General features: G+C 37.7%; 1 protein-coding gene across 2 annotated transcripts; it reads left to right on the forward strand.

The window, feature by feature from the left end:
• Positions 1 to 2,658: 2,658 nt before the first annotated feature.
• SYF2_1 (pre-mRNA-splicing factor syf2) lies at positions 2,659 to 12,263 on the forward strand (the record flags this gene model as incomplete). 2 transcript variants are annotated; one of them, XM_012942540.2, is made up of 4 exons in its annotated part: positions 2,659 to 2,687; positions 5,532 to 5,607; positions 8,536 to 8,873; positions 11,714 to 12,263. In XM_012942540.2, 4 exons carry the CDS (start codon positions 2,659 to 2,661, stop codon positions 11,976 to 11,978), a joined length of 708 nt encoding a protein of 235 aa, XP_012797994.1. In that variant the 3' UTR covers positions 11,979 to 12,263. The 2 variants fall into 2 exon arrangements, with proteins under 2 accessions (XP_012797994.1, XP_051064849.1); XM_051217448.1 differs by lacking the exon at positions 2,659 to 2,687 and adding an exon at positions 2,952 to 3,148.
• Positions 12,264 to 13,294: the final 1,031 nt, after the last annotated feature.

A 13,294-nucleotide genomic window follows, 5' to 3' on the forward strand; every position in this document is an offset into this window, starting at 1 on the left:
AAGGTTAGCGACGTCACCGTCGTTGTTGGTCGGGCCATTGATACCTAGCATTTGGAAAACTCCCGTCTTGACTTGTCGAGAGGCTTCATAACGGAATAAGCTTTTCGGATTGGAGACAAGTTTATCCATAAGCTTTATCTGGTACTGAAGCCTGTCCTCTCTTATTACCTCTGTGCATGTGTTCCTTATATGTTTGTATTGCCTGTACACGCCATTGTTATCAATTCCTTTGTATTCTACCCAATAGTACCTTTGTGGCTTAGAAAACGAAGAGTGTGCTTCTTGACGATTGTAGTTTGCTTGCAGATTTGCGGGGTCATTTGAGGAACAGACCGCTTTTTAGCACAAAAGATTGTGTGCAGTAGGAAATCCTAATGAGCATCCATGTCAAGTTGAGGGTGAACATTCCAATCCACCTGTTGTAGATAGTTCTTTAGAGCTCACACATCCAACCGTTTGAAATCCCAGCACCTTTTGTTGGCGTTATGTTTTAGCTCAGTTTTGCCGATGAAGCTGAAGGCTGGGACGGCGTGATCGCTTCTACCCTGGGAACCCAGGGTTGAGAGGTTATCAACCGGAAATTCTTCGTTTATAAATACCCAGTTTAAGCGGGCTGGCGTCTGATTGTTTCTCCAACGAATTGGCGACTTCACATTTTCGAATAATCAATGCGTGACTGGGCGCTTCCAGCTAGGGTTTGTCTAGTAAGACCCATACGGTTGGCATCAATGTTGAAGATTTACGGACCTATTTGTCTGGGGGACTTATCGACCACTAAGGAGTATTGTCACTTGACTGCGGTTTGTTCTCTTCGAAATCCCGTTGATAGGTCGGTCGCACTTTGTTGGTGGTTACTGAATCTATACTTATTGCAGAGTACAGGCTGATGTGCCAAGAAATGGTAGGGCCAGTGAAATGTTACTGAGCCCTGGTCAAATCATCCGGAAGTCATGTCACAGAATATCGAACAGATCCTCGGCTGCTTTCATGGTCGCAGACAAACAAACGCCATCGACTAGCCTATACGGTGGTTGTCATACTTTCGTTTGTGCCTACTTCAACTAATATATTCCTGTAATAACGTCCTTTGTTTGGACAGTCTTTAATGCATCCACAATACTTATATACGACGAGGGGGTAATCTTTGTAAGGTGCTGACCGAGAGGTGTGACGTTGACGTTAGCTGTTAGTCACGCCATTCACGTCTAGCTCAAGTAATCCCACAATCATTCGACAAAGACAATCTACATTGGTGACCTACAAAGCCATTTAACCATACAATATTTATTCACAGTGATTATTTGACTCACTGTTTGATGTTTGGTAGTAAAATAAAAATGTGACTGACCATGTAGCGCCGGCAAACAACGATAATCTTTAGACTATTAGGTATGTGATTTTCCTGGCTGCCACTGATTTCTATACCGGACTCACCTAGCGTGACTGATCGTAACTTTGTTGAATAAAGCACCATCTAATCCGTTATCTGGTTTTCCATTTTGGGTCGTGAATCCTGGTTCTGACATTACGTGACTAGTCTTATTATCGCATTAACGTACTATCGTATTATCCAGGCAATAGAGAAGAAATATCCCTGATCATATGTTTTATCACTGTTATCGTACCCAGTTCAATTAGAATTTTCCTGAGGTACAACACATGGTAGTCATAGCGGTTTTCATTCACGTTAGATATCTGAAAGACTGGATCAAAAATAGGAAATTCCGACATCTCCCTTCGACTCCGAGAAGTTCGGAATCCTTTCAGGCAAATGAAGAATAAACCCGTTCTGCTAAATCTCCCATTCATCTAATAGTATTGCAATCTATAGATATTCTAAGGACACGTAGTATTTTATCAACGCTAATTAATACAACCACTTAAATATGTTTTGAAGAACATTTGTATTGGAGATCCCACTTAAAATTTTCCTCGGTTATAAAGTCGAAGCTGAATAAATACAATACTAATATGACATCAACCTACAATTGTATTTTGACGTAATGCATTAATGTGGTACTAATTTTTACCACAAGATCAGAAGTTGAGCAGGACGAAAAAAGAAGCACTCAAAATTCATGGTTACAAGAAAACATAGGGTTTGGTTAGAAAACCTGCTCCTTTGTCGAAGACAACTGGCAGAAGTATATAGGATGTTGTATAAATGAATATAAATACCACGCGACTTGGAAGAAAATATTGTCCTAAGCCCGCTAATATTTTAACTATATAAATGGATTGACATGGCAGTTTTCAGTACTTCTCTGCATATGGTGATAGAAGCAAAAGTTAGTGATCATCTTAAGCACGATCCCCATGCTGAACCACATGACTAAGTGCCAAGTCAGAGTTTGGCGAGCATCCCATGCATTGTGTGTGAATGAACTGTAGTCCAACTGCATTGATTTAACAAGTACTCATTGGTCCACCATTACTGTGATGCCACTTCCTCAAGCTTAAGCGAACAAAGACTTGATTAGATTTTTAGTTCATGGCTTAAAAACGATTATATAGTAATCTAGCAGTTCCGGAAGCCTTAACACATTTTCCGGAACCTTTGAATCAGTTAAGGAAGCTTATCTTCGCGTTTTATGTCACACGCACCTAGGACCGTAATAAATCACTAGGTCCAATCAAATATTTGAAATATTATTGGAAATGCTGATGTTCTCAAATGTTTCAAAAAAGTGAGTTTTACGTTATTCAGTGACCTTACCATAATGTGTCTATTAGGGCAAGAAATGCCTCATCCTTATTCCCTTTCCGTAGAACACAATGGGATTACGTTTCGCATACTACTGTCTGTATGACATCACGTCAAAGTCTTAAAATTATCGGAAGAAGGTTCACGAATTTGAAGTAAGATCCCTTTTTTCTAAGCACGTTGTAACGTCTTTCTGAACAAAGTACTCTTTGATCAATCTACGAACATTCTGTTTTAAAAAGCCGTACGTCAAAGCGTGTTCAGCGACCGACGTAGTCAAGTGATCTGACATTTCTATCATTGGATGCTGAATTGAATCGATAGATATTGTTTACTGTACAAGAAGTCATGGCGTTTTTTGTAATGTGCGTTACTTTACTCATCTACTGAGACACACTTATTTGTTTACAGGATCCCTCCTGAAAACATTCAATTTTAATCGTGGTAATAAGAAACAATTTTTTGTGTGCTTTTCAATGAAGTTTGAGGTTATATTCTCATTATATATCAACTAAAAAACTTCAGGGAATTTTTTTTCTTACTACATATATGTAGAACAGGCTGTGTACTAACAATTTAAACTTACTTTAAATCCATATTGGTGGTAAAAATTATAGTTGATTAGGGTTGGATTAAAAAGTTAAGGCTTTTGGATTTCCCATAGTTAATTAGCAATTATAAATACTGTTGGTAATGTTCAGTCTTCAGTAATAAGGATAGGAGGTCTATCGACCTATAATGATCCTTGCAGTTTGTAATACTGTGGAGGTCTAATCTCTTTTTGAATGTGTTAACAGCAGGTGCTGATATTACGTGTTCCGGTAGAGAATTCCAGTAATTCACTACTCGGTGCGAGAAACGGAACTCCAGACGTAAACGTTTTGATCTCGGTTTTGGAACTTTCTTCGAATGTATTCTCAAATGATCGGTCCTAGACGGAAGCAAGAGATAAGACATGTTAATATCAAGGTCATCGTTCAGTATACGATAAGCCAATATTAGATCACCCCGTATTCTACGGTAAGATAACGGAAATAAGTTAAGGTGTCTCAGTCTGTCTTCATATGACAGACCAGATAAATCTTTTACCATCTTAGTACCTCGTCTTTGGACTCTTTCCAGCATATCTGCTTCATACTTGAAACAAGGACACACTGCTTGAATCCCGTATTCTAAATGTGGTCGCACATAAATCGGGTATAGTAATCTAAACATTTCATCGTCTAAATACTGGAAAGACCTATGAATTGACCATAATACCCTATAGCCTTTTGCAGCAGCAGCTTTACAGTGACTAGTGGCTTTGAGATCATTGCTTAATATGACTCCTAAATCTTTATAGTTTCTTACTTTGGGTAGCACGAGTCCACGTAATGTATAGTGATACGATTCATCAGTTGTTTAACTGCATCACTACACTAACACCTTTAAATCTTCATGCTTTCATACAGATAACGTCGTATATTTCGCATATAACTAGTTTCTTTAAAAAGATTACCTTGAAGTAGGACATCAGGCAGACATCAGTCCACTCAAAGAATGGTACATATATACAATTACCCTCATTTTGCTTGGAGTTCAAGTAAATCTCTCGGATATATTTGTGCCATTTATAAGGTCTTTCAAAGTTCAAACCTACACAGGTCTTCCAGATGTTGGTTTTCGTGGTTCGGATGATATAACTCAGGCTTCATTTGTTTACGTCGTAAAAGTCCTTGAGATAGTAACTTAGGTTATTTTATTATTAAGCGTTTATTCCCAATAAATTCCCCTCGTTTTATTTATTCCTATGCGATGGATTTTGAGCATTTCTACTCAAAGTAAACGCTGGAAAAAGCTCTCATTCAAACTAAACGACTTTCTCTGTTTAAGTGGTTAGGAAAATCCCTAGTGTTCTGACCGTACCATGTTATTGATCTCGGATTGTAAGTTGTGCCTAATGGTGCTCTCTTACCCCTATTGAATGACGACTAAGATTCAGTCTTAATAAAAACGCGTGTGATGCAAAGATTTCCGTCTTCATTTTCCTTTCTGCATCACACAATTCTCAGCTCTCATTGGTAACGGGTGTTGTTCAGCGCTTCCAGTGTTTTGTTGTCATCCTCAGTCAGGATTTCGACGTCAGTAACTGATCGAATAGGTTATTTCATGCATCAGACGTCTATGTAAAGTTTCTTCTACAATCTAGTAGTATAACTGTCTTGTTAGGCTATCTTCTACGAAAGGTAACTTATCATGTCATCTTACGCGTGCGTTTCAATCTCTCAATTCTTTTCTAGGACAGTGGGTTAGATTGATCATTGGGATACTTCATTTTGTCATTTAGGTGTATGAATAGACATTTTAATAAAACAGATATTTTTGCTAGTTGTTTCGACTGGATTTTGACTAGCTTTATATGCTTTGTTCTCACACTAATCTGATCCAACTGGGCTTTCAAAATAGAACACACTACAGAGACAGTTTGTTGTTCAAATAAAGCATATCAGGGCGCATGTCTGTTAATTTTATGGTAATACCAGTATGTTTGTAATATGCTGTTGGTTAGTAAACTAGATTTCAGATGTCTAACAGCATAGTGTAAGTTTCTTCTGTAGAAAATACATAAATTCCTGAACTAAATCAACTCAAGTTTACATGGTACGAAAGAACAAGGTAGAACATTCAATATGATCGTAATACGTTCAATCATGTGAATGCTTTTTTATTTGAGTCAAGGTATCTCTTATATTATGAATGAAACACCTAATCATCCATTTATTTGAAATAATCCAGTCAAAACTCTATAGTGATAATTGTTATTAATTTTGTTTATCCGTTTATATAGACTAAAGATGTCCACAACCGGGGCCAATGGGTCCTCAAAGTATATGGAAAAACTCAGGGAACTTCACTTAAGAGTGGTAGGTTCGAGATCTCTATTCGTTTATATAAAACATATATTCTTCTAAACAGCCGTAATAATAGCCTACGTTCTAAAAATAAGTTTGTTTATTTATTGCATCACATAAACATTGGTACAAGGAAGCACCAAATATATACGCGCCACATAAATCATCCGATTTGTGTAAGGTCTGGGATACTGCTCGGGTGCCCAAACCGAAGCAGATGGTTTTCCTAGGGGGCCACACCCCGAATCTTTGGCCTAGAGGTCTAATCCACAATACAGTGGAGCAACGTAAGGAGATGCAGTCCCATGGTAGCCAGTGACCTACAATAGGTTCATACGCCATTTTTCCCTTAGTATTTTGAAGCCCATGTACACCATTGGTTTGGAATCAAAGTTTTCCAACTCCCCTAGGTGGATCCTGTATGTCTACCAACCACGTTAAAGGGTCGGATATTCCCTTTTTGTCCTCTCACGTTCATAAACAACACCTCGGCCACGAGAAGGCAGTGAATAGGACTTCCCTGGTAGTGGTTGTATGCACGTGGCCATGTGAGAGCATTTCGAGAGGAGAGCTGACACTCTTCTCTTAGTTGTACCAGGGCGTTTGGGGTGTTGAATCATCTTCGTGGTTATCCATACTTTATGCCTTTTTACACACATATGACGTGTATGCCATTTAACCAGTATATTCCTATTAATTTGCAATACTGTTAGCTTTTTAGTTAAATATCAATTTCTGTCTTAAAATCGAACCGACATGTATTCCTCAATTGTCTTCTAATAAATGAACAAGTATGGAACTCATCACTATACTTAGCCCGTAACAACAAAGATTATACTTACATTTAAAATAATACTCAAAGATCTTAATTTCTGAGGGAAATTCAACAGCTTTACATGTTACGGGTCAACAATGTCTCATCATTTTAAGTTGACAATCCACACGCATACTGTGCTGCACTAAATTTCATCGTCTTGCTAATCAAACACAGTTATGAAGTACATTATATTTATTCAATTAATTAGTCAGAAAATTCTTATATTAATTAAGTAAAGTTTGTTTTGTATCCAATTGATATAAGCGTTGTGACCAAAACATCAGTCGTCAAAAGACTGGTATTTAGTTCAATTAAATTGTGAACATTGTAACACTAGGTTAAGTAAAACTAATGAGAACGATCGTCATATACTCGTCACTTTTAAGGTCAGATCCAGTCATATGACAATCGTGTGAAACCAACAATTTGAAGCTTTCCAAGTAGTCAATCTGTCTATTTACTGTATTTTAATAAAAGAAATGTCACTCTAAAACGTCACAGTATATACACAAGCCAAACTACGCTGAAACTTGTCAAATCTCTTGATATTCCCAAGCCTGCAACTTCGTAGTCTATAACTCATGAAAAAGTGCAGCAGTTGAATCTCTTATTGGTATTTTCGAGTCCGAGTATTCTAGTCCATCTACCACCTTATTACTTAACTTGACCAATAGGACTCGTAAACTAACAGGAGTAACCTTGTACACTGACGACATAATTTTAAATGTTAGTGGTCCGTCAATACAAGCATTTACCGCTCCTTGGGTTCGAATGAGAACACCGCAAGTAATCTTTTATCATTAAATTTAAAGTACCCAGCATATCTATCTTAAACACATTGGTTTATACATATGAATCGTAGGTATGGGGATTTTATCCATATTTTTCCGTAAGTGGCCGAGATCGGATCAAACGGTTCATAAATAACTAATAATATTTAAGGAACAATATTTTTCTGGTTAGCGTTTTCAGACAAGGCTGCCTACTCTCCCCCTTCCTTTTTCTTATGGTGGTAGACTGGATTATGAAGACCTCGACATCTGAGGGAAAACGCGGCATACAATGGACAGCTCAGAACCAATTAGACGATTTGGACTTCGCAGATGACATAGCCCTTCTATCCCATACACACGAACAAATGCAGATGAAGACAACTAGTGTAGCCGCAGCAGCCTCGACATACATAAAGGAAAAAGCAAGATCCTCAAATACAATACGGAGAACATCAACCCAATCACACCTGATGGCGAAACTCAAGAAGATGTGGAGTCCTCCACGTACTTGGGAAGCACCATCGATGGACAAGGAAGATCAAATGCAGACGTAAAGACAAAGATTGGCAAAGCAATGGCCCCATTCCTACAATTGAAGAACATATGGAACTCGAAAAAAACTGTCAACTGATATCAAAGTCAGACTCTTCAATGCGAAATGCAAGATAGTTCTACTGTACGGAGCTGAAACCTGGGGAACTACTACAACCATCATCAAGGTTCAAGTATTTATAAATAGCTGTCTACGCAAGATACTCAACATCCATCCAATCAACTTCCAGCTGAAGAGAAAACTAGGAAAAGACAATGGGAATGGATAGGACATACATTACGGAAATCACCAAACTTCATCACAAGGCAAGCCCTAACTTGGAATCGTGAAGGGAAGCGGAAAAGAGGAAGGCCGAAGAACACATTACGTCGGGAAATAGAAGCAGATATGAAAAGGATGAATAACGACTGGAAAGAGCTGGAAAGGATTACCCAGGACAGGGTTGGATGGAGAGTGCTGTTGGGCGGCCTATGCTTCTCCACGAGGAGTAACAGGCGTAATTAAGTAAGGAACAGTATGTCGTATAACAATAGTTAGTGAGTCCAACAGATGGGAAGATTCATACAATAACCCAGGTACATGTATAGTAAACGTGTAAACGATAATAGTCTGTAAAACAAGTCCAAACGTTGCAATACTCCCAGTATTAGCTCCGTCAAAACATATTTCAATCACTATCACTACTAAAAAATAAATAAAGTTTTGCGAATTATTATACTACCGAACTAACGTGTAATATTGATTACAGTGATTGTTTATTATGATAAAACAAATTTGAGTTTCTTGTCTTTTTTTAGAATGAGGCTAGAAAATCTAATCATATTCAGGTTGTTGAAGAGGATAAGCGATCAAAACTTCCATCAAACTGGGAAGTACGACAAAAACGATTACAATGGGAAGAAGAAGATGAACTATTTAGATTGGAATGTAATCAACAAAAAATTGATCCAGATCGAATGCGTGCATTAAATGTTAGTGCTGAAATCGCCGATCGTCTTGAAATAAGACGAAGAAAAAAATGTAATACAGATGAAGGATTTTCAACATACGCTGATGCATCACATCGTAAATATCTTAAAATGACTAAACAGATTAAACCAGATTTGATTGCTTATCAAAAGGAGAAAGAAAAATTGTAAGTTACGCGTGTGTTTGGAATTTTTATGTTATGTTGTAAATTTATTTTTATTGAGCCGTAATTCCGTAGGTTAAAGGTGTTCAACTCTTAACCACCAAGTCCGAATCCCGCTCCAATCACTGCCCTTCATATTTTTGTATTATTTTTCAAATGGAATCTATGAAGGGTCCATATTTCCTATATCCCGAATGAAAGAAAATGCCATCTTCGTTTTTATTTCTTATAACTGTGGAAACTGTTACTTAAAGCAGAAAGAAAACTGAGATTTAGGCGACATAGGGAAAAGACAAATCTAATGAAAGAATAAAGGTTTTACTGATCTTCTGAAAATTTGGTCGCTCTAGTCGAATATATTTATTTAGGTCTGAATAGATTTTACTAGCATTGATGATTAGTTAACAAATATGATATATAAACGAAATAAGGGAAGTATAAAAATACATTTTACGCAGAATCAACACGGTGTGTTGCATGTTAGGCTTAACAAATATTACACCAAGTTAATATAAAAGAATATTATACTGAATAAGTATCATACTAAAACAAATCAGATATTGTTCTAAACAGACTTCATATCAAATTAGAAGTAGAATAAATAAACATCACATTAAATTAAAATAGTCTCGCGTTTTATTCCAATCCTAATGCCTTTCATTTTAACAATGCTACTTCATTGATAAACCGAGTGATATAATGTCTTGATAGTAGTAATAGTAGAAAAACTAACTACCCGATATTTGCTAAGTCATTTTTGACTATGACCCTTGGTCCTCAATGCTAACATTTTCGAGATCCGTTTCTCTCCTTCTAAGTGCAAAATGTCTCTCCAAAACTGGTCTGGGTTAACCGTTGAACTGGTGATGGGGAATAAAATAACTAAATACATCGACCACTTCACTTATCTTGGAAGTCTCATCAGCCTTGGTGAGTGGGTGTCTGACGAAATCTTGGCACATGTTTTGATAGCCCGTTTGGCGTTTGCCAGTTTTCTTCACTTGTGTCTTACACGAGATATCCGTCTACCAACCAAATAGCATTTATACTACGCAGCAGTTCGTTCTGTTCTATTTTATGGGCTGTGAATCATGGTGTATGAAAGTAGAAAGTGTGCATAGGCTCCAAGTTCTTAATCATGGGTATCTTGAAAGCGTTACTCATATATTTTTAGACCAACATGTGACCAATGTTGATGTAAGACATAGTATACTAGGTAAAGATGGAAAGTCGGTTGTAAATCTTAGAACATATATATGTCTAGCCACCATCTACCTTGGTGAGTGATGCTCTGTTGTATATGACTAGACTAGAATGAAGATAGGGGCTACCAAACCAAAACGTGCCATCAGTTCATGAAGCTCATTGATAGATATAACCTACCTGGTTGGGCTCCTAATAATAACTGCAAATAATCAATAACTGGGTGTATGCAATTTAAAATGTCAATAGATTTAACTGCACTAACTAACTGTATGATAAACTACTGATTCGCACATTTGCTTCTTCCTGATATTTCACAGTTAACTCCATATGCTGACTATTAACTTTTAAATGGTTAAGATCATGAGTCAGTTGAAGCTAGACCACCATGGGAAACCTGGAAGCACTGGACGGCCGTTTCGTCCTATTGTGGGACTCCTCAGCAGTGCGCATCCACGACCTCGCCCCCTGCGAGATTCGAACCCAGGACCTACTGGTTTCGCGCCCGAGCACTTAACCACTGAGCCGGCATCCAACGGTGTTAATGTCTAACTTCAACTAATCCACGAAATTGAGCGACACATTCACCATTGTCTTCAGTGAGTTACTACCTCACAACAGACCTGGTTGAACTCCATTGGTCACTACTTCTCACTAGAACTCCAGGATATACCTCGTGAAGCCAGTCACTAGTGAGCATATTTTTGATTAATATCAGATGGGTTTTTGTGGAGATTGTAGTAATTTCAATGGTTAAGATCATGAGTCAGTTGAAGCTAGACCACTTTTATCATTTACTGGAGTAAAATTTCTCACCCTTACGCCTACCTATGTGAGATTTTTACAAATTAGTACTTGTGTTAATCACGAAGTCATGATAAATACCACCAGCATCAAAGAACCTCAAGGAAAACAATCAAACCTGGTCTCATCTGAATATTTATCATGGTTGATTAAGTCCTGTACAATAAACTGCTCATAAAGTATTCACTGTTTTCTAGGTTATACAGATGTTTCCTTGTGCCATTTCGAAGCGTATCTTGGGATAAGAGTTGGTAGTGCTAAGGTTAGGACAGGGTATTAGATAAAAATGACAAGTCGACTGATAAGCCAGTCAATCTTCAGCTAAGGTGGTAGGTACATGTATTATGTATGTCCGTCCACTGCCTAACTCGATGTGTAATGTTTGCTGATATACCAAGCAGGCTAGAGGCGGTCAAACCAAAAAGTGGAATCAGTCCGCCAAGTCGTTGACTATTGTACTGAACTGTGTAAGTAGATACAGACTGCTTGTTCGGGGTCTGCGTTATTGTTGTGACCAATGTTTGAAAAATTTGGGTGGCATGGTTCAGAATCAGTCTCACTAATGCAGGTACTCCTTAAATCCTAAGTTATAAAGCATTTCGTTGCTGTTTTATTTTACAACTATTTATACGGCTGGTTAATTCTATTACACTAGCATTTTTCTTGACAATTTTATCTTGCTATGCCGAGTTGGTGATAACCTGAAGCTAAACACGTACGTCTTTAATTCAACGTTGCTATGATTTACTTTCACAAAAAGAGGAACATAATGATTGATTAGATTAGTACTGTTATGTTTATTAATTCTAGCACAAACGTTTGTTTTTCTTCTTCAGAGGAGATTTAGCCTTTCCAACTGCTGATACAATAGGATTAACAGATCGCAAAGACACACCTGAAGCTGTTGAGCGTCTAGCTAAACAAATAATTGAACAAGGTGTCAAGCGTAAAGCTTACAGTCGGAGACGTCCATTCGATGCCGATGCTGATATTGACTATATTAATGAGCGTAACAAACGATATAATGAGTTACTTGACCGACATTATGGGAAATATACAGCTGAAATTAAACAAAACCTTGAAAGAGGCACAGCGATATAATTTATTTGGAAAACACTATGTACAGTTCTTGTATCGTAAAAGAATTCATCGCCTAATTCATGTTTATTTTGTCAAGAAGTGGGTTTGGTTTATCGTAACTTTCATTTCATTTCTACAAATTGTACAAGGATGCTGAATTTTTTTAAACATTATTTTTTGATTGAAGTTGACTATTTTTTTCGAAACACATATTAACAGTTGAAATAATTGCACTTTGATTTCAGTGTGACGTTAGAACTGATGTGTTGATTGTATTTAAATCACAGCAATTAGATGATAACTGCTAGAATGATTAGAATTGTTCATCTTAGCTTCAGTAGAATCGGCCAAAAACTGTATCCTTTGGCATATGGTCCTCAAAGGAATAAAAACACATGAGTAAGAGATATTCTCAGAAATTAGGTATTCGAGATGCTTTAATCTCATGTCTATTCGTCTCCAAGGTTAATTGATGCTAATAATGTTGTGACATGTGGTATGCCAGAGTTGAAACTGATACATAATTTGCCTTGATATGAGCTCAACTGGTCACTCAAGCGGAAAGAGTGAATGAGAAAGAAAGCTTACTGATCAAACTGAATGATATATTGCTTACGCCTGTTACCCGTCGTGAAGGAGCATAGGTCGTTCATCAGCATTCTTCATCTATCTCTGTCCTGGACAATCCTTTCCAGTTGCTATTCATTCTTTTCATGTCTGCTTCCAATTCTCGATGCAGTGTGTTCTTTGGCCTTCCTATTTTTCGTTTCCCTTCGGGATTCCAAGTTAACGTTTGCTTCGTGATTCCCATTATGTATGTCCTATCCACTTCCAGTGTTATTTCCTCAGCTGGAACCTGGTTTGTTCTTTCCTTCAGCAGGCTGTTGCTGATGGTATCCGGTCAACGCACATTCAGTATATTACGCAGATAATTGTTTAGAAATACTTGTACATTTTTATGATGGTTGTAGTAGTTCTTCAACTTTCAGCTCCATACAATAAAGCTGTCGACGTTCGTATTAAAGATTCCGACTGTGATATTAGTTGAGTATTTTTGAGTTCTATATGTTCTTCAACTGTAGGAGTACCACCCTTGCTTTGTCAATCCTTGCCTTCACGTCTACATCGAGTCCTTCTTGTTCATCGATTATGCTGCTGACCAGGTACGTGAATGTTTCCACCTCTCCGAGAGTTTCTCCATCAAGTGTGATTGGGTTGGTGTTCTCCGTGTTGTATTTGAACTTGTTGCTTTTCCCTTGTGTATGTTGATGTCTAGTGATACAGAGGCTGCTGCTCCATATGCATTTGTTGGTGTATGGGATAGAACGGCTAATTCA

Source organism: Schistosoma haematobium, chromosome 5 (assembly GCF_000699445.3).
Source record: "Schistosoma haematobium chromosome 5, whole genome shotgun sequence".
Classification (NCBI taxonomy): domain Eukaryota; kingdom Metazoa; phylum Platyhelminthes; class Trematoda; order Strigeidida; family Schistosomatidae; genus Schistosoma; species Schistosoma haematobium.